This window comes from Salmo trutta, chromosome 25, assembly GCF_901001165.1.
Source record: "Salmo trutta chromosome 25, fSalTru1.1, whole genome shotgun sequence".
Taxonomy (NCBI): domain Eukaryota; kingdom Metazoa; phylum Chordata; class Actinopteri; order Salmoniformes; family Salmonidae; genus Salmo; species Salmo trutta.
Genome location: NC_042981.1, coordinates 15,317,841 through 15,345,048, shown reverse-complemented (window position 1 = coordinate 15,345,048; position 27,208 = coordinate 15,317,841). Strand labels below are relative to the sequence as shown.

The following is a 27,208-nucleotide window of genomic DNA, read 5'->3' as shown; positions in this document are numbered from 1 at the left end:
CTTGAACTTGAATTGTATCCCATTGTACGGAGGCAACCCTAGCCACAGAGAGACCGAGAGCTCGGGGGAAGCAGGACTCACTACTCAATCGTCACACTCACACAGAGAAAGGGGAGAAAAAAGAGTGCAGGTCTTGATTTATTTAGAAAAGAGGTGGCAGTCTGTGTGCCCGGTCTACACAGAGCCGTACAAGGGGGCAGAGCACTTGGAGTTGAGGAGACTGAAAAGTACCTGCCATTGCATGCTGATGCTCAAGGCTGCACCAACAGAAGTGTCCATCACTTGGTGATACCCAAGTGCCCGAGAAGAAAAATTGGATTCATAATTTTGTAAAATTGTATTATCAATTATTGTAATTGTGAATGTTTGCGATTGTTCTTTTATTTTTGTGTTTGTTTCTAAAAGAAGAAACGAAATAAGTTCAGAGGCCGGGCAATTGACTGGACTCACAGTGACACCCAGCGCATTCCGAGCTGTCAGCGCGCACTGACCATCGCGTTCTGATTCTTCTTCTCTCACAAGGTGGAGGGACACTCGCCAGGGTTTGATCCCAACTGTCACTCACTACATCCGTCAAACATCCAAGGATATTTCCCCACTTCTGATATCTTTCTTTTTTCTACTCGGACAGATCACTTCTCTCACACACATTTGCCAAATGGTGTGAGTAACCTACAGAGAGAAGCGGTGAAAGAGAACTGAAGGTATAGCCCAGGCTATCCACGGTCTCGTCACATACAAACACAGGGCAGAGTGGACCAACGAGGCGAAGCGCAAAAGACACTTTCGCCTCTCGGAGTGAGGGGACCACTAGCCAATAGCTCAAAGCACGATCAACCACCCACCCCGGCCGGCAGTCCGAGCGCAGGAGACTCGTACTTTTGGAGGTCCCGGGAAAAGTTGAGTGCCGAGCAAGTGGAGGCAATAGGAGGGAAGCGAGCCCATCCTTCAGAGTGCTGGTCCCCGGGCAATGCAAGTGTAAATGCCAGGGCAATGTCCCGTCGCAAGCAGGGGAACCCACAGCACGTGTCACAGAGAGAATTAATAGCACGTAAGTACCTGCTTTTCATTTTCACTCAATCACACACAACGCATGAATGGACTATTTAAAAAAAAAGAAACATTCATGTGTAATTGTTTGACTTCTGTATTTACTGGCACATTTGGCTAATTTGATCAACTTCAGAGAGGGTATAGTGAAGTCTTCAGCGCGTGACATCAGGGTTGGAAAAAAACGAGTTTTGAACTACGGAATCTGACAAGCTTTCACTAGTTCATAAACTATGGCATTTGACAGTATAATTAATTGGAGAAATTAAATAGGGTATTCAATATTTAACAATGGCATTTCCATAAACCATTTTTACTTAGAGTAAAGATGTCATGTTGGCTATACTCTTGTTCTTTTTACGTATATTTTACGAATAACATTTACGTTAAATATACTTTATGCATGGGATACTAGTTGAGACTACTTTTGTGAAAGCTGTATAAATTAAAAAAGGGCTTTACCATATTAAATGTCTATTAAATACAGCATCTTAATAACATTTATAATGACATTTCACCATCAAACCGTCTTCTCTTCCAAACAGACCATGGAACTGTGAAGTGTAAGGTATTGTTGGCGCTTTTAGGCCGCCAGGTATCTGGCTGCACTAAGTCATCTGGGGCCAAGTAGAAAACCAAGAATAATACCTGGCTTCAGTGAATGGATGAACCGCTGACATTTTGGAGAAAATTGCTATCTTACTCTGAAAGTCTATTCATACATTATTCTGTTTCAACACGCTTTCAAGTTCCTGTATATAGTCCACTCATATGCATTTGTTCACTCAATTTATTATCTCATACATTTCCAACAATGTCATTGTAATACTATTCATCTAATAGCGAAGTAACCCATTGACACATCGTGTTGAGATACATTACAGATTTAACTTGTGTGTCCTTGCAAACAGAAAACGATCACATCTCCAAGCGTTTTCACATTAGACTAATACAACACAATATGCATTTTATCAAACCACCAAACTTTTATGAAACAGCCAAAGCCGGTATCCCTGTTATTTTTTGGTATAGTGAAACGACAAATTATATGTTTAATTTTATAAGCACATTTAAATATATACATTTTATACAGATTTCTCCTCCCCTTGGTCGAGTACTAGTCAGATATCCTCGCGCCAGGTAAACCAACGCATGCAAACAACTTTATTATCTTTGCTTTGCTGCTTTTGTAATCCGAATTTAATTATTATAGAGCGATGATGACAGCTGAAGTAATTTAACAATACATTGGCATGGTATATATAGGCTGCATTCATATTTTATTTCTACAGATTTCTCAGGATATAAAGAGATAATTGAAAGTCAGCCTACTTCTTATCTGGACCATATGGATTTACCTTCAAATGTTTTGCTGAATGGTGATTTGCGGATATGTCCTCCGTTGTTTATACTCTAAATTCATTCAGCATTTGTTTCGCAAAACATCTTATTTGCAATAGTCAATTGTGTGTCCAAACGTCTTTGTAGGCTATTAGTAGATGTCTATCACCAATTTATTCTAATGATTCTATGTTCTGATTTATAGGCTACAGCTGTAGGTATAGCCCACTATAGGTGACCTGTACAAGTGTAGGTTATATTGTCAGGCAGAAACAGCGCAGATAGGAGCCGGAGCGAAGTGTCTTCGGCGTGCTGCCTGCACAGAGCCACGGCTGTGTGGTGGCAAGGTAGAGGAGAGCCGTGCTGCCTGCGCAGAGCCACCGCTGTGTGGTGGCAAGGTAGAGGAGAGCCGTGCTGCCTGCGCAGAGTCACCGCTGTGTGGTGGCAAGGTAGAGGAGAGCCGTGCTGCCTGCGCAGAGCCACCGCTGTGTGGTGGCAAGGTAGAGGAGAGCCGTGCTGCCTGCGCAGAGCCACCGCTGTGTGGTGGCAAGTTAGAGGAGAGCCGTGCTGCCTGCGCAGAGCCACCGCTGTGTGGTGGCAAGGTAGAGGAGAGCCGTGCTGCCTGCGCAGAGCCACCGCTGTGTGGTGGCAAGGTAGAGGAGAGCCGTGCTGCCTGCGCAGAGCCACCGCTGTGTGGTGGCAAGGTAGAGGAGAGCCGTGCTGCCTGCGCAGAGCCACCGCTGTGTGGTGGCAAGGTAGAGGAGAGCCGAGCTGCCTGCGCAGAGCCACCGCTGTGTGGTGGCAAGGTAGAGGAGAGCCGAGCTGCCTGCGCAGAGCCACCGCTGTGTGGTGGCAAGGTAGAGGAGAGCCGAGAGCCGATGAGAGATTAAGCAGGAAACACAGACATTTCATGAAGAAATAATGACCGTATCTCTATTTTTACATCATACATCAGCGTGTGTGAAACACCTATTCATTGATTAAATGTTACGTTATGAATTTTTAAACTGCAAGATACTTGTTACCTTTTTTTTTTAAATATGGTGGTAGCATAGTGTTACACAAAAAGTTTTCTTTGAGTCTAGCTACCCAGAAAAGCACCAACCAGACATGTGAAGAATTGTGAAACAAATATAGTGTGGTCAAATTCTAAAGAGCACTTTCAAGGCATCAAGTTCAAATCAATTCCATCCAGCCATAATGAATTTTTCTCTGGTTCTGAAGTAGTGTCAGAGTATTCAGCCAGCCAACTGAGAACAGAAGCCCTCCATGGTGATGTCATCTGAGTCCAATGTGTTTTGTGTTGTTAGGACTGTGTACTCTGCACATTCTCTCCAACACACACACACCTCTCACTTTTAGGGCCCAATCATTTCTCTCTGTGTGTGTGTGTGTGTGTGTGCCTATATATGTACCAGTCAGTCCTCTGGATACAGGTTTGTGGGTGATGGCTTCAGCTCCAGTCAGTCTCCCATCATTTCTCAAACACAGAGATTTTTCCTCTAGCTATAACCCCATCCTGTTGTCTTCACTCCTGTTGTCATTGGCATGCAAATGGATTCAAATAGCAGCAATGTTTTGTTTGTCCTGCGGAGGGGCAATCACCGCCATCTTACTCTGACTAAACTCTGCAGGACACCAGACAGTAAAACTTTAACATTGGCCTATGAGATACACACTTTATATCGGCATGTGTCATATATATTCATGTACCTTGTTGATCTGGAAACTAAAGCTTTTCCAAGTTATCAGACCTAGATCTGATTGCAAAGACGTGTGTGTGTGTGTGTGTCTTTGTGTGTGTGTGTGTGGGTGTGTGTGTGTGTGTGTGTGAGAGACAGAGGGAGAGAGAAAGAACAGAGAGAAAACAGAGAGAGAGAAAGAGCGAGAAAGAGAGAGAGAAAGAGAGAGAGAGAGGTATGCTTCAGCTGAGGTAGAACAGACCTGTTTTAGTGTTGTCTCCAAATCCAATGTTAGACTATGGTTGAGGGGATGGAAGAAATATGAGTGACAATCTAAGCGTCAACCTACCCCTGAGACAACTCTCAGATCGGTATGAGGGTGCACACACACAAGGCCTTATAGTGTACTCTGCCTCCCTGTTATAGTGAAAATACACACACACACACACGTTTGGGGATGTTAGGTCCCCACAAGGATAGAAGAACAAGATCACACACACACACACACACACACACACACACACACACACACACACACACACACACACACACACACACACACACACACACACACACACACACACACACACACACACACACACACGCACGCATCTTGTTCTTCTATCCTTGTGGGGACCTAAAAATCCCCAAATGTCCCCACAAGGATAGTAAAACAAATAAAAATTCTCCCTCATGGGGACATTTCCCACTATCCCACGAGGACAAAGGCTATTTTAAGCTTAGAGGTTAGGTTTAGGGTTAGGGTTACAATTAGGTTTAGGGTTAGGGGTTAGGCGTTCAGTCTAGCGTTAGGGGTTAAGGTGAGTGTGTGTGTATATGCAGACACACTCATTTGCAACATAAAACCTTGGTAAGGGTCGGCCTTCAGTGAGTTTTAAATGCTGCAGTAGAATAGTACAGTACCCCCCATGCCTGGATGATGTCTAGCAGGTCAAACCTGTCTGGAAAGTGATATTCACTCCTAAATGATGGGTGTTCAGACATGGGAAGAGAGCTGGCTGTAAGCTGTGGTATGGTGCTTGCACATTTAATCATTTATGTGTCAGAGACGCAATGGTTTTTGGGATTTATGGTTGAAGACACACACACACACACACACACACACACACACACACACGCATGCATGCATATGCAAATTCACACGTGAATTCACAATTTCACATGCGGCATCAGCAAAATCAGCATAATTTTTTCATGCACTAGATCGTATATCCATTTGAAGCAACCAATATTTAATGTAGCAAAAGCGTTTGTTTTTACTGGTGAGAAATTGTGTAAAAGAAGATAAAAATGTATTTATCTTTTATCTGTTGAAGCTAATTAAATCGAATTAAACCTGATTAAATCTAATTAAACCTGATTAAATCTTTCTGTTGAAGTCACCAAAAGGTATTTTGTGACAATCTTTACTGGAATGAATATTATTATTCTGCCTTACGATGGTGAAACAGTCTGCTACGTCTCCTCTGATCTCTCCACCTTTTTTACCTAAGGGGGAGGTCTTGAGAAGGCAGTCAAATATGTGTGTGTTTGCGTGCGTCTGCCTTCTAATCAACTCGTCGTCTATGGTATTCAGTGGTAGTTAAGTTTATGTCTTCCTCAGACTTCTACAAAGTTTCAGTTGCACTGGCTTATTCAGATGTTTTCTTCTCAGCGAAGGAAGGCAGGGAGAGCTGCAAACTTTGCAGTGTTGCACTTCAATAGTTTTACAGGCTCGGCAGCAGCTCTGAGGTTGTGTGTGCTACATTTAAAACACGCACCTTCTCTGTGAGCTTAACGACCCACCCACCGCTCAATATGTGTGAAACATTGAAACATTTCCAAGTTCTGCATGGATATCTGTTTGAATATGTTATTTTATTTTGGGGGGGGATTTAAGCATGTTTTCACACATGGAAATGAAACACTACTATTGGTAAGCTGCGTTAAAGCTGTATGTTATTTTCAGAGGGCAATTTATAGCTGATGTAGGCTGCGGTAAGTCATAGGGTTATTTTGTATGGGTACGGAGTCCAATATATATTCTTGTGACTTTATAATGATCAGATATTTTCTATGTATTTATATTGAAATATTTCATTGTTTTTATTTATTTATTAGTAAATACAATTTACTCCTAATCATTTCGTAATTTTAACACACTGCCCAATAAGTTCATAAGTTCATGTTAATCCGTTAACATTTAGGCTAAATATTTCTGTTAGATCTAGAAAACAGCCATTTCTGATTTATAGAGAGTATATGAAGAGGTCCTATTGTAGCGTCTGACATATGTTTACACACACACACACACACACACACACACACACACACACACACACACACACACACACACACACACACACACACACACACACACACACACACACACACACAGACTGTCGGCCCGGCATGTGACAAAGTGTGTAAATTGCAGCAGCGACCACTTGAGATGCATGTTTCCCATTGGGTTGGGAGTGAGGGGGACCAGAGAGAAGCCCCACTGTGCTGTTCTTTGTTACGTAGAGAACCCAGAGAGACAAACAGACAGGCCGAGGAAATAGCAGTGCTCATTCTGAGGTGTGATGGAGATGTTACTGCCCGTCTCTCTGTGTCTCGGTGAGAATTAATATCTGCATGGAGCTCAATAGTGCTGTTTGGAATAAAAAATACATTATCCCCTAAAATAAGAACTGAAATACCTTTTTTTATTAACGCCATGGGCCTTTTTGTTGAACCGTTTCAAAGCTGGATGATGATAGTCTTTGTGATTGGGGCACAATGTTTTAATAATTCTAATGTGGCCCTAATTTATGAATTCCGACAAAGGCTTGAATACAATTTTTTAGGGACCATAAAATATAAATTCATAATATTCACAGAGCTTAGAAGCAGAAAGAGCAAGGCAGAAATCTCTGGTACTGTTGTTGTTTAGGGAATCCTGATGTCACCCACCGTTGGGCTGTGTGTGTGTGTGTGTGTGTGTGTGTGTGTGTGTGTGAGAGAGAGAGAGAAACAGAAAAAGCATCTTGAGATTAGTGAATAATTCATTACTCAGTGAAAGACAATGACTTCACAAAGCAGCATGCCTAAACTCATTCTCTTGATTAGATGGCCGTTGGTTCGCCTGTCCAACCGCCATCCATGTGCCTGATAGACCACTAATACTGTACCATCCATGTCCCTGATAGACCACTAATACTGTACCATCCATGTCCCTGATAGACCACTAATACTGTACCATCCATGTCCCTGATAGACCACTAATACTGTACCATCCATGTCCCTGATAGACCACTAATACTGCACCATCCATGTCCCTGATAGTCTACGAATACTGTACCATCCATGTCCCTGATAGACCACTAATACTGTACCATCCATGTCCCTGATAGACCACTAATACTGTACCATCCATGTCCCTGATAGTCTACTAATACTGTACCATCCATGTCCCTGATAGACCACTAATACTGTACCATCCATGTCCCTGATAGACCACTAATACTGTACCATCCATGTCCCTGATAGTCTACTAATACTGTACCATCCATGTCCCTGATAGACCACTAATACTGTACCATCCATGTCCCTGATAGACCACTAATACTGCACAGTCCATGTCCCCAGTTTTAATACCAGATGAAGAAAACAAATGGTCCAACTATCCCCCTTCTCTCTCTCTCTCTCTCCTTCCCCTGCTCTCTCTCTCTCACCCGCTCTCTCCCTCTCTCCCCTTCCCCTGCTCTCTCTCTCACCCACTCTCTCCCTCTCCTTAACCTGCATGCCAGAAGCCTGGTTTGCTTACTTTAGGGATGGTGAACTGTCTGTCTGTGATCACTAGGTTTTTTAACGCTGTCTTTGACTTCATGACTTGTCAGCTGTTTCAATACCTCTTCTATGGTGGACAAGTCTCTATTTGCCTCCCTCTATCTTTCTTTTTTCTCCCTCTCCCTCTCTCTGTCTCTCTCCCTCTCTCTGTCTCTCTCCCTCTCTCTCTAGATGTGCTTCCTTTCACCTGCTAGGGGGAGCTCTTAGGCTGTGTGTGCGGGTGGCATGCAGCACTAGTAGTTAGATTGAGAGAGAGTAGAAAGCCATATTTCCTAATTGTGTGTGTATGTGTTGTCATGGGGGGATGGGGCGTAGGTAGTAGGAGTTAGAGTGAGTGGTGGTGGCTTTTTGATGATATCAGCTTTAACACACCACGGTTACTGTACATTCTAACTGTCAACACCTCTCTCTCTCTGGCAGCTGGTCCTACAGCATCCGCAAACCTCCTTCTCTGTCCTCCTCTCCTTCTCTCTGCTCCTGTCCTTCTCTGTCCTCCTCTCCTTCTCTCTGCTCCTCTCCTTCTTTGTCCTCCTCTCCTTCTCTCTCCTCCCCTCCTTCTCTGTCCTCCTCTCCTTCTCTCTCCTCCTCTCCTTCTCTGTCCTCCTCTCCTTCTCTCTGCTCCTGTCCTTCTCTGTCCTCCTCTCCTTCTCTGTCCTCCTCTCCTTCTCTCTCCTCCTCTCCTTCTCTGTCCTCCTCTCCTTCTCTCTGCTCCTGTCCTTCTCTGTCCTCCTCTCCTTCTCTCTGCTCCTCTCCTTCTTTGTCCTCCTCTCCTTCTCTCTCCTCCCCTCCTTCTCTGTCCTCCTCTCCTTCTCTCTCCTCCTCTCCTTCTCTCTCCTCCTCTCCTTCTCTCTCCTCCCCTCCTTCTCTGTCCTCCTCCTCTTCTCTTTCCTCCTCTCCTTCTCTCTGCTCCTCTCCTTCTCTCTCCTCCTCTCCTTCTCTCTGCTCCTCTCCTTCTCTCTCCTCCTCTCCTTCTCTCTCCTCCTCTCCTTCTCTCTGCTCCTCTCCTTCTCTCTCCTCCTCTCCTTCTCTCTCCTCCTCTCCTTCTCTCTCCTCCTCTCCTTCTCTCTCCTCCTCTCCTTCTCTCTGCTCCTCTCCTTCTCTCTCCTCCTCTCCTTCTCTCTGCTCCTCTCCTTCTCTCTCCTCCTCTCCTTCTCTCTCCTCCTCTCCTTCTCTCTCCTCCTCTCCTTCTCTCTCCTCCTCTTCTCTTTCCTCCTCTCCTTCTCTTTACTCCTCTTCTCTTTCCTCCTCTCCTTCTCTGTCCTCCTCTTTCTCTGTCCTCCTCTCTTTCTGTCCTCCTCCTTCTCTTTCCTCCTCTCCTTCCCTCTCCTCTCTTTCTCTCTTTTTTATTTCTCTTTCAAACATTCCTAATAATCAACATTTGCTAAGATAATTATGATGTTATGACATAAATCTTTAACCACATGTCCGTTCCTTTTAATTTGCAGATTAAAGAGATTTGACACAAATACTCAAGTTGATTTAAATCTGATGAATATGATTTTACTGAGCTATATATATAGATTTTTTTAAGAATATAAAATATTCGTTTTGATTTCACTTTATGTCACCATGTTACCAATTTCATAATAATTGTGGATAAATATAGATTCATATGGAATGTAGATGGATGATTAGATAATGGCGGTAGCTATGTAAATAGATGGATGATTAGATAATGTTGGTAGCTATGTAAATAGATGGATGATTAGATAATGGCTGTAGCTATCTAAATAGATGGATGATTAGATAATGGCGGTAGCTATGTAAATAGATGGATGATTAGATAATGGCGGTAGCTATGTAAATAGATGGATGATTAGATAATGGCGGTAGCTATGTAAATAGATGGATGATTAGATAATGTTGGTAGCTATGTAAATAGATGGATGATTAGATAATGGCTGTAGCTATCTAAATAGATGGATGATTAGATAATGGCGGTAGCTATGTAAATAGATGGATGATTAGATAATGGCGGTAGCTATGTAAATAGATGGATGATTAGATAATGGCGGTAGCTATGTAAATAGATGGATGATTAGATAATGTTGGTAGCTATGTAAATAGATGGATGATTAGATAATGGCTGTAGCTATCTAAATAGATGGATGATTAGATAATGGCGGTAGCTATGTAAATAGATGGATGATTAGATAATGGCGGTAGCTATGTAAATAGATGGATGATTAGATAATGGCGGTAGCTATGTAAATAGATGGATGATTAGATAATGTTGGTAGCTATGTAAATAGATGGATGATTAGATAATGGCTGTAGCTATCTAAATAGATGGATGATTAGATAATGGCGGTAGCTATGTAAATAGATGGATGATTAGATAATGGCGGTAGCTATGTAAATAGATGGATGATTAGATAATGGCGGTAGCTATGTAAATAGATGGATGATTAGATAATGGGTATCTCTAGCAGAAAGCTGGTCATTATGTGGTGTAAATAAACCCATGCACTGAAGAAACATAAGGTGTGCTCCTCTCCTCTCCTCTCCTTTCTCAGACAGGGTATTCTCCCCAGGGCAATTTAACAAAATGTCTGCCTGGTCCCTATGATTAATACGCTCGCATATTTCGTCCTTTTTTCTCCTCTTTTCCCTTCTTCCTTCCTGCTCCTGCGTGTCCTGTGCCTTTGTTTTCTCCTCCAGTGGAACGCCTCATCTCTCTCTCTCTATACTTGTCTATCAGTGTGAGGGTAGCAGACAGAGATTGCATCCCAAATAGCACCCTATTCCCTATATAGTGCACGACTTTTGACCAGAGCCCTATGGGCCAGTGCACTTAATAGGGAATAGGGTGCTATGTGGCACACATCCCAGAATACTGTAGAGCTGGGTTCAGGCTGTAGTGTAGTGTTCCGGTTAGTCCGTGTCTGTGACTCCATGCAGGGTTTTCACAGGTTGATTGACAGGACTCCCTGGGTCTCTATAGTGGTCTAACAGTGTCTGTGACTCCATGCAGGGTTTTCACAGGTTGATTGATAGGACTCCCTGGGTCTCTATAGTGGTCTAACAGTGTCTGTGACTCCATGCAGGGTTTTCACAGGTTGATTGACAGGACTCCCTGGGTCTCTATAGTGGTCTAACAGTGTCTGTGACTCCATGCAGGGTTTTCACAGGTTGATTGACAGGACTCCCTGGGTCTCTATTGTGGTCTAACAGTGTCTGTGACTCCATGCAGGGTTTTCACAGGTTGATTGACAGGACTCCCTGGGTCTCTATTGTGGTCTAACAGTGTCTGTGACTCCATGCAGGGTTTTCACAGGTTGATTGACAGGACTCCCTGGGTCTCTATAGTGGTCTAACAGTGTCTGTGACTCCATGCAGGGTTTTCACAGGTTGATTGACAGGACTCCCTGGGTCTCTATTGTGGTCTAACAGTGTCTGTGACTCCATGCAGGGTTTTCACAGGTTGATTGACAGGACTCCCTGGGTCTCTATTGTGGTCTAACAGTGTCTGTGACTCCATGCAGGGTTTTCACAGGTTGATTGACAGGACTCCCTGGGTCTCTATAGTGGTCTAACAGTGTCTGTGACTCCATGCAGGGTTTTCACAGGTTGATTGACAGGACTCCCTGGGTCTCTATTGTGGTCTAACAGTGTCTGTGACTCCATGCAGGGTTTTCACAGGTTGATTGACAGGACTCCCTGGGTCTCTATTGTGGTCTAACAGTGTCTGTGACTCCATGCAGGGTTTTCACAGGTTGATTGACAGGACTCCCTGGGTCTCTATTGTGGTCTAACAGTGTCTGTGACTCCATGCAGGGTTTTCACAGGTTGATTGACAGGACTCCCTGGGTCTCTATTGTGGTCTAACAGTGTCTGTGACTCCATGCAGGGTTTTCACAGGTTGATTGACAGGACTCCCTGGGTCTCTATAGTGGTCTAACAGTGTCTGTGACTCCATGCAGGGTTTTCACAGGTTGATTGACAGGACTCCCTGGGTCTCTATTGTGGTCTAACAGTGTCTGTGACTCCATGCAGGGTTTTCACAGGTTGATTGACAGGACTCCCTGGGTCTCTATTGTGGTCTAACAGTGTCTGTGACTCCATGCAGGGTTTTCACAGGTTGATTGACAGGACTCCCTGGGTCTCTATTGTGGTTTAACAGTGTCTGTGACTCCATGCAGGGTTTTCACAGGTTGATTGACAGGACTCCCTGGGTCTCTATTGTGGTCTAACAGTGTCTGTAACTCCATGCAGGGTTTTCACAGGTTGATTGACAGGACTCCCTGGGTCTCTATTGTGGTCTAACAGTGTCTGTGACTCCATGCAGGGTTTTCACAGGTTGATTGACAGGACTCCCTGGGTCTCTATTGTGGTCTAACAGTGTCTGTGACTCCATGCAGGGTTTTCACAGGTTGATTGACAGGACTCCCTGGGTCTCTATTGTGGTCTAACAGTGTCTGGGAAACATGCATCTCAAGTGGTCTCAGCTGCAACTTACACACACCTTGAAATCAAACCTTACAGCTTCATTACTTTGTGTGTGTGTGTGTGTGTGTGTGTGTGTGTGTGTGTGTATGTCTGTGTGTTCAAATTCCATTGCTAGAATCATTCTAATTCAAAACAAATGTAAACAGCTTCATTCACACATTTCTTACCGCGTGTGTGTGTGTGTGTGTGTTCTCTGCTACAGCTGTGTGTGGAAAGTTTGCACACAAAAAGCTTTTCCACACCCTCTCATATCTGGCCAATACATGTTCTGCACAGTAGGACTGTTCCAACCTGCACAGCTAAGTGTCTCTGTTAGAGCATGTAGGACTGTTCCAACCTGCACAGCTAAGTGTCTCTGTTAGAGCATGTAGGACTGTTCCAACCTGCACAGCTATGTGTCTCTGTTAGAGCACATAGGACTGTTCCAACCTGCACAGCTATGTGTCTCTGTTAGAGCACGTAGGACTGTTCCAACCTGCACAGCTATGTGTCTCTGTTAGAGCACGTAGGACTGTTCCAACCTGCACAGCTATGTGTCTCTGTTAGAGCATGTAGGACTGTTCCAACCTACACAGCTATGTGTCTCTGTTAGAGCATGTAGGACTGTTCCAACCTACACAGCTATGTGTCTCTGTTAGAGCATGTAGGACTGTTCCAACCTGCACAGCTATGTGTCTCTGTTAGAGCACGTAGGACTGTTCCAACCTGCACAGCTATGTGTCTCTGTTAGAGCACGTAGGACTGTTCCAACCTGCACAGCTATGTGTCTCTGTTAGAGCATGTAGGACTGTTCCAACCTACACAGCTATGTGTCTCTGTTAGAGCATGTAGGACTGTTCCAACCTACACAGCTATGTGTCTCTGTTAGAGCATGTAGGACTGTTCCAACCTGCACAGCTATGTGTCTCTGTTAGAGCATGTAGGACTGTTCCAACCTGCACAGCTATGTGTCTCTGTTAGAGCATGTAGGACTGTTCCAACCTTCACAGTTATGTGTCTCTGTTAGAGCATGGTCTCTTAGTTCAGATTCAGCATTTAAATATCAGGCCAAGCAGCATACCTGCTAGACTCCTTGGAGAAGCACTTCAAGTGTCACTTCCCTGTAGCTCAGTTGGTAGAGCATGGTGTTTGCAACACCAGGGTTGTGGGTTCGATTCCCACGGGGGGCCAGCACAGAAAAAAAAAAATGTATGAAATGTATGCATTCACTACTGTAAGTCACTCTGGATAAGAGTGTCTGCTAAATGACTAAAATGTAAATGTAAAATGTCACGCTCATTAATGACAAATTCTTCTAGCTGGGCCCACTTCTTGTCAAGTACAATGTGTGTACCCAGGCCTGGGTGTCTTGTTGTGGGTACAGCGAGGCAGGAAGTATACCCAGACCTGGATGTCTGTTTCTGGGCCTCGCCACAGCGCACTGCACCAGTTTGTTTGTTGTGTGGGGGATGAGCGGCTGGGGATGAGCGGCTGGGGATGAGCGACTGTGAGTCTCCACACCTCTTGTCATACTATGCTCTGTATCTGCCACGGACTCTTCACATCCCCTTGTAGACATTTGGCAGAGATGGGATGGGGTGGTGTGTGTGTGTGTGTACTAACTCAGTTTTATGGACGTTGGGTGAACGTTGGGTAAACATTGGGTATGTTGACAATATGTTGGGCTAGGGGAAGTTTGTAACTCCCAGTATATGTTGTCTGTGTGCATATGCCAGGCAGGTGAGGGTTTGGTTCGTCTGTATGTGTGTGTGAATGTGCATCTGCTTTACGTCTCTGTGAGTGTGTGTGGTGCGTATGTGTAGTGTGTGTGTGTGTGTTGGTGTGTATCCGTGTGTGTGTGAGTGTGTGTGTGGTGGCACCGTCTGCATCCTCAGCCACAAACATGCAGCCTTGTTGAGAGCCGAGCAGCATAGCACGGTGTAGAGGGAAATAGTGAGCAAACAGGCAACTCTGTCTTTTACAGTTTGATTAGGTATTTCCTCTGGCTTTCATTGCTACCCCAGACGCCTTCCTTAACCCCATTCCCCGTGTAGCACAGATGTAGCAGCACCACTATGAATGGTCTTAATTGGACCAGAGGAGATCTTTCTATCTGGACAGAATTAGAGGCGCTTTCATGATTTAAATGAGAAAGTTTATGGTGCCAGTTAACAAAAACAATATGAAATCAGTCAAAAATTACATGTGCTGTCTTAATTAGAGAGAGAGAGAGAGAGAGAGAGAGAGAGAGAGAGAGATGAAAAGCATTGTAGAGTTTAAACGTTATCACATTTGTATGTGTGAATAGGGGGTTGTTATCTTCAGGGTTTATTTGCAGTGTGGAAAATGTGAACAGTCTTGCTTTATTAAAAGTGTGTTTGTAGCGACGAGCAAACAAAACGGAGGAGGAAAGCAGTGGAACACTTTACCCCAAGACATTAACATGACATCTCTCATCACCCTGATTATTACCATGGCAAAAGTTAGCGTAGAATATTGACACACTCCCCGGGCCATATTATATAACTAAATCTGTGGGCCTTTTTTCTGGGCTTGCCGATCGCCAGCGAGACACACAATCTGATTGGCCAAATACCTGTCAGCAGCAATTCCACTCCCCTTTGAGAGAAACACTTTTGAGTGGACTGTCTCTGAAATGATAAAATATGTGTTACGCTTCAATGAGCTGGCTGGTTGCTGGATTGTGAAGGCTTCTGTCGCATTGTGGCTTGTCGTTCTTTTTTAGACGCTCAGTATGCTTTGGGTTTTTGTGCTTTACACACACTACTGGAAACGCCTTTAGTATGTTCTCTGACCCAAATGGAGCCCTAATCCTTCTATAGTGCGCTACATTTGACCAAAGCCCCCTCAGACTCAGCCAGCCTTATTCGGTCAATTAGGCCAAAGTCAAGCACTTTTTCCTTTCTGTCATTTACTCAGAGACCCAGACGCACGCCAAGCCATCTTGAGCAGCAACCTACCAACATCATCAAGACCTGCTAATGATGCGTCTCGGAGAGAAAAACCACAGAGAATCTGTCAGTTAGAAAACAAATAGACATTTTATTTCAATGTTACTTTATTTTCTTTAAAAAAACACTGACTTCAATACAAGTTAAATACCTTGAGTCTTCAGTGTGTATTAGACCCACTGTGTAGACCATATCTCAGTACATGCTCTATAGGAATAAGTCCTTTTTAAACCCCACTATGCAGATATCATCCTCTCTCTCTTTCTCCCTATCTTCCCCCTAGTCTGTAGGCTGTGTCCACATTGGTCCTGGTCAAAAGTAGTGCCCTATATAGAGAATAGGGTGCTATTTGTGACACAGACCTCCTGTGTGCTGGATGAAGATGAATAACATGTGACAATTTCTGAGGGATCAGAGAGAAAAATGACATGTAATGTTACCTAGGTGACAGAATGGTTGTCGGGGGTGGTAGCAAATGGGTTTCGTGGACGACAGTGTGTGTGTCTGTACCTAGGTGACAGCATGGTTGTCGGGGGTGGTAGCAAATGGGTTTCGTGGACGACAGTGTGTGTGTCTGTACCTAGGTGACAGCATGGTTGTCGGGGGTGGTAGCAAATGGGTTTCGTGGACGACAGTGTGTGTGTCTGTACCTAGGTGACAGCATGGTTGTCGGGGGTGGTAGCACATGGGTTTCGTGGACGACAGTGTGTGTGAGTTACCTAGGTGACAGCATGGTTGTCGGGGGTGGTAGCACATGGGTTTGGTGGACGACAGTGTGTGTGAGTTACCTAGGTGACAGCATGGTTGTCGGGGGTGGTAGCACATGGGTTTGGTGGACGACAGTGTGTGTGAGTTACCTAGGTGACAGCATGGTTGTCGGGGTGGTAGCACATGGGTTTGGTGGACGACAGTGTGTGTGAGTTACCTAGGTGCGTGGGGAATAGGGCTGCCTGTCTTGGATTTTCAACCAGTACTGGGTTAGGTGACAGTTAGACAAACAATGCCATATTGCTTAAATTTCTGTCTTGCTTCTCCTCAATGGATGGATTTTATTAGCCTGTGTTTTGGGAACAGTTGCTGTTAATGGATGAGAGAACAATCAAATCAAATCAAATCAAATTTATTTATATAGCCCTTCGTATATCAGCTGAAATCTCAAAGTGCTGTACAGAAACCCAGCCTAAAACCCCAAACAGCAAGCAATGCAGGTGAAAGAGGCACGGTGGCTAGGAAAAACTCCCTAGAAAGGCCAAAAACCTAGGAAGAAACCTAGAGAGGAACCAGGCTATGAGGGGTGGCCAGTCCTCTTCTGGCTGTGCCGGGTGGATATTATAACAGAACATGGTCAATATGTTAAAATGTTCATAAATGACCAGCATGGTCAAATAATAATAATCATTGTAGTTGTCGAGGGTGCAACAAGCACGTCCGGTGAACAGGTCAGGGTTCCGTAGCCGCAGGCAGAACAGTTGAAACTGGAGCAGCAGCATGGCCAGGTGGACTGGGGACAGCAAGGAGTCATCATGCCAGGTAGTCCCGAGGCATGGTCCTAGGGCTCAGGTCCTCCGAGAGAAAGAAAGAAAGAGAGAAAGAGAGAATTAGAGAGAGCATAACAATGTTTCTTTGTTGACTCATGCCAGTCTTCTAGAGTCCAGAGCCCTGTTAGCCCAGTTTCCACTAACACCACTGATGTAGTCTATAAGACCCAGACCCTTCTGGTATCAATATTTGGTCTGCTGTGAGTAACACCAATCAGAGAGCAACATTGACTAGGCCGTGATTCACTGGTCCTGATCAGGAAGAGAGTGTTGAGCTGTCTTTAGTCACTTCATGTCACACCTCTCCCTACTCACATCAGGAAATAGACCGCAGCTCCCACAATGCAGTGCAAAGACATGCATTACGCACGGTTGTCTCACACATCCCCTGTGACTGCCACTATGAGACTCACGTTATGCCAGGGCTTGTATTTAGTACACCTTTGTTCATTGAAAGGAAAATTTGAATATTTAAATGCAAAATTATCTTCAGTTTTTTATTGAAAAAAATGAAATAGAACAATGAATTCACCAAACGTCATTATCAGAAACAGGTCGTCATATTTCATATGGATAGTTCAGGAGCTGAGGCATGGTGTCACGTCCTGGCCAGTATAAGGGTTAATTAGTATTGTAGTTTGGTCAGGACGTGACAGAGGGTATTTGTTTTATGTGGTTCAGGGTGGTGTGTTTTTGTTAAAAGGGTGTTTAAGTTAGTAATTCCGGGTGTTGGTTTATGTTTAGGGTTTAAAGGGTGTTTGATGTAGTATTTCCGGGGTTGTGGTTTATAGTCTATGTTTATGTATTTCTATGTGTAGTCTGGTGAGAGTGTTTCTATGTTGTGTTGATTGGGGTTGGGACTCTCAGTTGAAGGCAGGTGTTGTCTATCTGCCTTTGATTGAGAGTCCCATATATTGGGGTGTGTTTGTGTTTGTGATTCGTGGGTGATTGTTCTGTGTTGAGCTTTGCTTGGCCAGACTGTTTGTAGTTGTTCGTTCGTTCGTTCGTTCGTTCGTTCGTTCGTTCGTTCGTTCGTTCCTTTGTTATTTTTGTATGTTCATTTTTGAGAGTAATTAAAAATCAAGATGAGCATACACGTACCTGCTGCGTATTGGTCCTCCTTTTCCGACGATGATTTCGTTATATCGTCAGAAGACGAAGATACTTGTGACAGAATCACCCACCTAACCAGGACCAAGCAGCAGAGGAAGGAGCGGAGGAAATACGAGTTGGACTGGCGGGAGAAATGGACTTGGGAGGAAGTTCTGGACGGGGCCGGACCTTGGCACCAGGCTGGGGAGTATCGCCGCCCGCAGTGGGAAATTGAGGCAGCCAAGGCAGAGAGGCGGTGGTACGAGGCCAGAGACGCGCTGAGGGAGAAGCACGAGAGGCACCCCCAAGAAATTTTTTGGGGGGGCACACGGGTAGTTTGGCTAGGCGAAGGAAGAGCCGGAAGCCAGCTACCCGTGGTTATATGGAGGAGCGTATGGGGTGGAGAGCGCTATGTTTCGCTGAGAAGCGCACTATTTCACCCATACGCACGCACAGTCCGGTGCGAGTTATTCCAGCCCCTCGCAGGTGCCGTGCTAGAGCGGGCATCCAGCCTGGTAGGAGGATGCCTGCGCAGCGCATCTGGTCGCCGGTACGCCTCCAAAGAGCAGGCTACCCAACTCCCGCTCTACGCACGGCTACCATCAGGCCCCTGCACAGCCCAGTCTGCCCTGTACGAGCACTCCGCTCGTACAGGGCTACTAGTTACATCCAGCCAAGGCGGGTTGTGCAGGAGGTAAGATCTAGACCGGCTGTGCGCCTCCATAGCCCTGGGTTTCCAGCTCCTGTCTCTCGTGCGGACCCGGAAGTGCGTCAACCCAGTCCGACTCGTCCTGTTCCCGCTCCCCGCACTAGCCTGCAAGTGCGTAAACCCAGCCTCGCCAGTCAACAGTCGTCAGAGCTTCCCGCCAGTCAACAGTCGTCGGAGCTTCCTGCCAGTCAACAGTCGTCGAAGCTGCCCGCCAGTCAACAGTCGTCGGAGCTGCCCGCCAGTCAACAGTCGTCGGAGCTGCCCGCCAGTCAACAGTCGTCGGAGCTGCCCGCCAGTCAACAGTCGTCGGAGCTGCCCGCCAGTCAACAGGCCTCGGAGCTGCCCGCCAGTCAACAGTCGTCGGAGCTGTATTTCTATGTGTAGTCTGGTGAGAGTGTTTCTATGTTGTGTTGATTGGGGTTGGGAGACTCAGTTGAAGGCAGGTGTTGTCTATCTGCCTTTGATTGAGAGTCCCATATATTGGGGTGTGTTTGTGTTTGTGATTCGTGGGTGATTGTTCTGTGTTGAGCTTTGCTTGGCCAGACTGTTTGTAGTTGTTCGTTCGTTCGTTTCTTTGTTATTTTTGTATGTTCATTTTTGAGAGTAATTAAAAATCAAGATGAGCATACACGTACCTGCTGCGTATTGGTCCTCCTTCACCGACGACAACCGTGACACATGGGGTGGTCAACTAGGTCAGCAGAGTGCACTATTGTTAATAGCTGTGTGTGTGTGTGTGCACTGATCTCAGTGGCCTGTTCATTTACATAGGAGAACCACTGCAGCCTAATTTGATGCACAGATGGCCTGCCTATGCCTGCAGGTCACATCGGGTCTCTGTCGCCCGCCCGCGCGCGCACACACACACAGCTGATGTTATCCTCCTGAGTGTGATCATACAACACAATGGTTGCATGTAGACAGTAATGCTACATACATGTAGACATGATGCTGGCAAGAGAAGCTGAAGCAAAGTCTCCCTCCTGTCCCCATCTCCTCCACTACAAGGTCATCCTGCCCAGATCAGGCTCCTTTACATCACAGGAAAGCAATATCGGCTTATCTTCTTCTTCTACTTCTGTTTCTTCTTCTTACTGCAGGGTCCATAGGTATGTTAGTAAATAATAATCATTTATCATATTATATGTTATAAAATATTTCAAATAAACACAGAATTTCTATCCAATTAATGTCCTGTAAACAATTTTACTGTGCTGATAATTTAGGATGATGTTTTGAACCCATTCTGGCTGTTTCTGTTAAAAATAAACATGAGCTAAAATAAACCGCTGTTAACGGTGGGTCATACAGTAAATCAAGAGGCCTGTGCTCAGTTTGACATTACACATCTGTCTGCATTTATAATTTGGAGCGTTGACAAATGGCAGAAGGACGCACAGCCTGCTGGTGATCCATCATCTAAAATTAGTGGAGAGAGAGAGAGTCCTGGAGGACATGTAAACAGGGCTACCTGAGCAGCGCTCCAGGGGCTCACACTACCTCTACCCTCTCTCTACCAGTGGCTCTGTCCCTCCTCACACTACCTCTACACTACCTCAGTAAATATTACACTCACAGAAGTTCCAAAATAATAAAGACATTACAAATATCATATTATGTATATATACAGTGTTGTAACGATGTGCAAATGGTTAAAGTACAAAAGGGGAAATAAATAAACATAAATATGGGTTGTACTTACAATGGTGTTTGTTCTTCGCTGGTTTCCCTTTTCTTGTGGCAACAGGTCACAAATCTGCTGTGATGGCACACTGTGGTATTTCACCTAATAGATATGGGAGTATATCAAAATCGGGTTTGTTTTCGAATTCTTTGTGGATCTGAGGGAAATATGTGTCTCTAATATGGTCATACATTTGGCAGGAGGTTAGGAAGTGCAGCTCATTTTCTACCTCATTTTGTGGGCAGTGTGCACATAGCCTGTCTTCTCTTGAGGTCCAGGTCTGCCAACGGCGACCTTTCTCAATAGCAAGGCTATGTTCACTGAGTCTGTACGTAGTCAAAACTTTCCTTAAGTTTTGGTCAGTCACAGTGGTCAGGTATTCTGCCACTGTGTACTCTCTGTTTAGGACCAAATAGCATTCTAGTTTGCTCAGTTTTTTTGTTAATTCTTTCCAATGTGTCAAGTAATTATCTTTTTGTTTTCTCCTGATTTGGTTGGGTCTAATTGTATTGCTGTCCTGGGGCACTGTGGGGTCTGTTTGTATTTGTGAACAGAGCCCCAGAACCAGCTTGCTTAGGGGACTCTTCTGCGGGCTCATCTCTCTGTAGATGATGGCTTTGTTATGGAAGGTTTGGGAATCGCTTCCTTTTAGGTGGTTGTAGAATTTAACGGCCCTTTTCTGGATTTTGATAATTAGCTGGTATCGGCCTAATTGCCCTGCATGCATTATCTGGTGTTTTATGTTGTACGCTGAGGATATTTTTGCAGAATTCTGCATGCACAGTCTCAATTTGGTGTTTGTCCCATTTTGTGAATTCTTGGTTGGTGAGCGGACCCCAAACCTCACAACCATAAGTGGCAATGGGTTCTATAACTGATTCAAGTATTTTTAGCCAGATCCTAATTGGTATGTCAAATTTTATGTTCCTTTTGATTCTTAAGTCAGATCATTCACAGCTTTGTGGAAGTTACCTGTGGTGCTGATGTTTAGGCCAAGGTAAATAATTTTATAACATTTTTGACATGCGTTTTTCTGGATTTTTTTGTTGTTATTCTGTCTACTCACTTTTCAAATAAACCTACCATTAAAATTATAGACTGATCATTTCTTTGTCAGTGGGCAAACGTACAAAATCAGCAGGGATCAAATACTTTTTTCCCTCACTGTATATTACTGTTCAAAAGTTTGGGGTTACTTAGAAATGTCCTTGTTTTTGAAAGAAAAGCACTTTTTTTGTCCATTAAAATAACATCAAATTGATCAGAAATACATTTAGACATTGTTAATGTTGTAAATGACAATTGTAGCTGGAAACGGCTGATTTTTAATGGAATATCTACATAGGCGTACAGAGGCCCATTATCAGCAACCATCACTCCTGTGTTCCAATGGCACGCTGTGTTAGCTAATCCAAGTTTATCATTTTAAAAGGTAAATTGATCACTAGAAAACCCTTTTGCAACAGCTGAAAACTGTTGTGCTTATTAAATAATCAATAAAACTGTCCTTTAGACTAGTTGAGTATCTGGAGCATCAGCATTTGTGGGTTCGATTACAGGCTCAAAATGGCCAGAAACAAATAACTTTCTTCTGAAACTCGTCAGTCTATTCTTGTTCTGAGAAATGAAGGCTATTCCATGCGAGAAATTGACAAGAAACTGAAGATCTCGTACAACGCTGTGTACTACTCCCACCACAGAACAGCGCAAACTGGCTCTAACCAGAAAAGAAAGAGTAGTGGGAGGCCCCGGTGCACAACTGAGCAAGAGGACAAGTACATTAGAGTGTCTAGTTTGAGAAACAGAATCCTCACAAGTCCTCAACTGGCAGCTTCATTAAATAGTATGCGCAAAACACCAGTCTCAATGTCAACAGTGAAGAGGCGACTCCGGGATGCTGGCCTTCTAGAGTTGCAAAGAAAAAGCCATATCTCAGACTGGCCAGTAAAAATAAAAGATTAAAATGGGCAAAAGAACACAAACACTGGACAGAGGAACTCTGCCTAGAAGGCCAGCATCCCGGAGTCACCTCTTCACTGTTGACGAGGGTGAGGCTAAAGCTACATCCCTGTCTCACCCCACGGCCCTGTGGGAAGAAATGTGTGTGTTTTTTGCCAATTTTAATTTCACAATTGTGTTTGTGTACATGGATTTCATAATGTTGAATGTTTTTCCCCCAACACCACTTCCATCAATTCGTATAGCAGATCTTCATGCCAAATTGAGTCAAAGGCTTTTTGAAGTCAACAAAGCATTAGAAGACTTTGCCTTTGTTTTGGTTTATTTGTTTGTCAATTAGGGTGTGAATACGTGGTCTGTCGTACGGTAATTTGGTAAAAAGCCAGTTTGACATTTGTTCAGTACATTGTTTTCACTGAGGTAATGTACGAGCTGTTTTTGAGTTGGAGAGTTTTTATTTTGTCCTGTAGTTCATTCAAGGTAATTGGAGAATCCAGTGAGGTCTGGTAGTCTTTAATAGTTGATTCTAAGATTTGTATTTGATCATGTATATGTTTTTGCTGTTTGTTCTTTGTTATAGAGCCAAAAAGATTGGAGAGGTGGTTTATCCATACATCTCCATTTTGGATAGACAAGTCTTTGTGTTGTTGTTTGTTTAGAGTTTTCCAATTTTCCCAGAAGTGGTTAGAGTCTATTGATTCTTCAATTACATTGAGCTGATTTCTGTTCCTTCTTTTTCCGTAGTGTATTTCTGGATTGTTTTAGTGATTCACCATAGTGAAGGCGCAGACTCAGGTTTTCTGGGTCTCAATGTTTTTGGTTGGACAGGTTCCTCAATTTCTTTCTTTGGTTTTTGCATTCTTCATCAAACCATTTGTCATTGTTGTTAATTTTCTTCAGTTTTCTGTTTGAAATGTTTAGATTTGATAGGGATGCTGAGAGGTCAAATATATTGTTAACATTTTCTACTGCCAAATTTACACCTTCACTATTACAGTGGAACGTTTTGTCCAGGAAGTTGTCTAAAAGGGATTGAATTTGTTGTTGCCTAATAGTTTTTTTGGTCGGTTTCCATCTGTATCATCTCTTAATATTACTCAGTTCCTTTGGCTTTGATGCCTCATGATTGAGAATTGCTCTGTTCAAGTAGACTGTGATTTTGCTGTGATCTGATAAGGGTGTCAGTGGGCTGACTGTGAACGCTCTGAGAGACTCTGGGTTAAGGTCAGTGATAAAGTAGTCTACAGTACTACTGCCAAGAGATGAGCTGTAGGTGTACCTACCATAGGAGTCCCCTCGAAGCCTACCATTGACTATGTATATACCCAGCATCCAACAGAGCTGCAGGAGTTGTGACCTGTTTTTGTTGGTTATGTTGTCATAGTTGTGTCTAGGGGGGCATATGAGGGAGGGAATGCTGTCACCTCCAGGCAGGTGTTTGTCCCCCTGTGTGCTGAGGGTGTCAGGTTCTTGTCCAGTTCTGGCATTTAGGCTGGCACAGACTAGTACATGTCCTTGGGCCTGGAAATGATTGATTTCCCCCCTCCAGGATGGAGAAGCTGTCTTCATTAAACATGGGATTCTTGTGGGGGAATATAGGTAGCACACAGGAGGACATTTTTCTCTGTTAAGATCATTTCTTTTTGAATTTCTAGCCAAATGTGAAATGTTCCTGTTTTGATTAATTTAATGGAGTGAGTTAGGTCTGCTCAATACCAAATTAGCATACCCCCTCAGTCCCTTCCCTGTTTCACACCTGGTAGTTTGGTGGATGGGACTACCAGCTCTCTGTAACCTAGAGGGCAACCAGTGGGTCCGTCTCCTCTCTCTATCTACCTCTCTCTACTAGTGGCTCTCCCCCCCACACTACCTCTACCTCTCTTATATATCTCTCTCTTTCTCTCAGTCGTTTTCACTGACTCTAACCCCTGTCTTTACCTCTGTCCTCACCCCCAGCTTCTCTCCTGCGTACCAATTTACCTCTCTCCTTGACTCCTCTCTCCCTCTCTCTCTCTCCCTTTTACTCTGCGCCACTGGTGTATGTGTGTGAGGATAACATCTTACCTATGACTGTCGTGGCGATAGCATCACAGTTTATATACACCCCACGTATCTACAAACATGCTGTCTGCCCGCTTGAACCTGAACCTGAGCACCACAGTACAACACAGCAACCGTAGTACAGTAGAGAGACGCTCTGCTCAGCTCAGGGTGGGGGGGGTAAACTGTCAAATAGAACAGCAACAGTAGTGTGTGTCTAACTGGTAGAAGTATAGGACGTCCCTGGTGGGCTTTTTGTCAGGGCTCTGTCGCCTATGCTGAAGGTGGCAACACCAAGCGAGAGCCTGGGACTACAAAGAGGCGATTGTAGCCGCGTGTTGAAAGGTGAGAATGAGATTTCAAAATGGATGCAATGAGAGAGGAAGGGGGTAAAGAGGGAGAGGAGGAAGAGAGAGAGAGAGAGTAGAGGGCCTAAGAGCATGTTCTGTGTTCTGTGGTCTCTTGTTTATATAGGTGACAGATCAGCCAGCAGATCTGCAGAGCTTCATGCTTTCATGGTCGTGGCAAATACCCCTCACTCTCTTTCTCTCTCTCTCTGTCTCTGTCTCTCTCTCTCTCTCTCTCTCTCTCTCCCTCTGTCTCTCTCTCTCTCTCTTTCTCTGTCTCTCTTTCTCTTTCTCTGTCTCTCTATCTCTCTCCCTGTCTGTCTCTCTCCCTGTCTGTCTCTCTCCCTGTCTGTCTCTCTCCCTGTCTGTCTGTCTGTCTCTCTCCCTGTCTGTCTGTCTCTCTCCCTGTCTGTCTGTCTCTCTCCCTGTCTGTCTGTCTGTCTGTCTGTCTGTCTGTCTGTCTGTCTGTCTGTCTGTCTGTCTGTCTGTCTGTCTGTCTGTCTGTCTGTCTGTCTGTCTGTCTGTCTGTCGGTGTCTTTCTCTCTCTGTCTGTATGTGTCTCTCGCTCTCTCTCTCTCTCTCTCTCTCGCTCTCTGTATGTCTCTCTCTCTCTCTCTCTCTCTCTCTCTCTCTCTCTCTCTCTCTCTCTCTCTCTCTCTCTCTCTCTCTCTCCCTCTCTCTCTGTCTCTCTCTCTCTCTGTCTCTCTCTATTTCTTTCTCTCACTTCCATCATCTCCAGTTCTCTGTTGAGTATTAATAGCACCTACTTTTCTGCTCGGTCTCTGTCCCACACATGCAGATTTATCAAAATGTCCGCCGCTCGCCGCTCTGTGTGTGTGTGTGTGAGAGAGCGTACGTGCGTATGTAAGATGACACATTCAGGGAGGGCTCTGCCAGGTGTGTGGTGGTTGTAGCAGTCAGGGAGAACAGAAAAGCACTGACTCCACAGCAATGCAGACAGTTCTATACCCCAGAGCTCTGTTCTACACTTCCACAGAACAAATCTCACTATTAATAATATTTTCTCTCTCTTGCTCCCACAGCGGCGGAGGCTGACCATGTGGACGGTGGACTGTCCGTGTCTGACTCCCTCACCCTCCCTCACCCCCTGTTGTCCCACCCGGCCCTGCTGGACCCCAGCCTATCCGACAGCCTGGCCATGGGTCTGGTTGACCACGACCTGCTCACCTGTGGCCAGTGTCAGATGAACTTTCCCCTGGGAGACATCCTGCTCTTCATCGAGCACAAGAAGAAGCAGTGCCAGACCTTGCTGCAAGGCCACGGCTGCTACGACAAGATGGCCGCTGACCGCAGCAGCCCCTCCCCGCCCCACCAGCAGAACCAGGGTCGCCACGGCCACTGCCAGCTGAGGAAAGTGGTGGAACCGGTGGAAATCGGAATCCAGGTGACACCGGAGGACGAGAGGCTGATGGTGACGCCCACCAAAGGAATTTGCCCCAAGCAGGAGAGCGTCCTGGCTGGTAGGACACACACACACACACACACACACACACACACACACACACACACACACACACACACACACACACACACACACACACACACACACACACACACACCTGCACTGTCTCTCTAAACACACACACCTGCACTGTCTCTCTAAACACACACAGACCTGCGTTGTCTCTCTAAAAACACACAGATCTGCACTGTCTCTCTAAAAACACACAGACGCACTGTCTCTCTAAACACACACAGACCTGCGTTGTCTCTCTAAACACACACAGACCTGCGTTGTCTCTCTAAAAACAAATAGACCTGCATTGTCTCTTTAAACACACACAGACCTGCACTGTCTCTCTAAACACACACAGACATGCACTGTCTCTCTAAACACACACAGACCTGCACTGTCTCTCTAAACACACACAGACCTGCACTGTCTCTCTAAAAACACACAGACATGGACTGTCTCTCTAAAAACACACAGACCTGCGTTGTCTCTCTAAACACACAGACCTGCGTTGTCTCTCTAAACACACACAGACCTGCACTGTCCCTCTAAAAACACGCAGACCTGCGTTGTCTCTCTAAAAACACACAGACCTGCGTTGTCTCTTTAAACATACAGACCTGCGTTGTCTCGCTAAACACACAGACCTGCTTTGTCTCTCTAAAAACACACAGACCTGCGTTGTCTCTCTAAACACACAGACCTGCGTTGTCTCTCTAAACACACAGACCTACGTTGTCTCTCTAAAAACACACAGACCTGCGTTGTCTCTCTAAACACACAGACCTGCGTTGTCTCTCTAAACACACACAGACCTGCGTTGTCTCTCTAAACACACACAGACCTGCGTTGTCTCTCTAAACACACACAGACCTGCGTTGTCTCTCTAAAAACACACAGACCTGCACTGTTAAAAACACACAGACCTGCGCTGTCTCTCTAAACACACACAGACCTGCGCTGTCTCTCTAAAAACACACAGACCTGCGCTGTTAAAAACACACAGACCTGCGCTGTCTCTCTAAAAACACACAGACCTGCGTTGTCTCTCTAAAAACACA

The 27,208-nt window shown here is 45.0% G+C and overlaps 1 protein-coding gene and 1 long non-coding RNA gene across 2 annotated transcripts; both read left to right on the top strand.

The window, feature by feature from the left end:
* On the top strand, positions 1 to 26,180 carry LOC115162054 (B-cell lymphoma/leukemia 11B-like; the record flags this gene model as incomplete). Its single annotated transcript, XM_029712975.1, has 2 exons — positions 1 to 1,051; positions 25,717 to 26,180. Coding segments are annotated over exons 1-2 (522 nt in total), but the record flags the coding sequence as incomplete, so codon positions are not given.
* Positions 2,575 to 3,423, top strand: LOC115162055 (uncharacterized). The gene is made up of 2 exons (XR_003869481.1): positions 2,575 to 3,197; positions 3,249 to 3,423. It is a non-coding gene; the product is annotated as an uncharacterized LOC115162055 (long non-coding RNA).
* Positions 26,181 to 27,208: the final 1,028 nt, after the last annotated feature.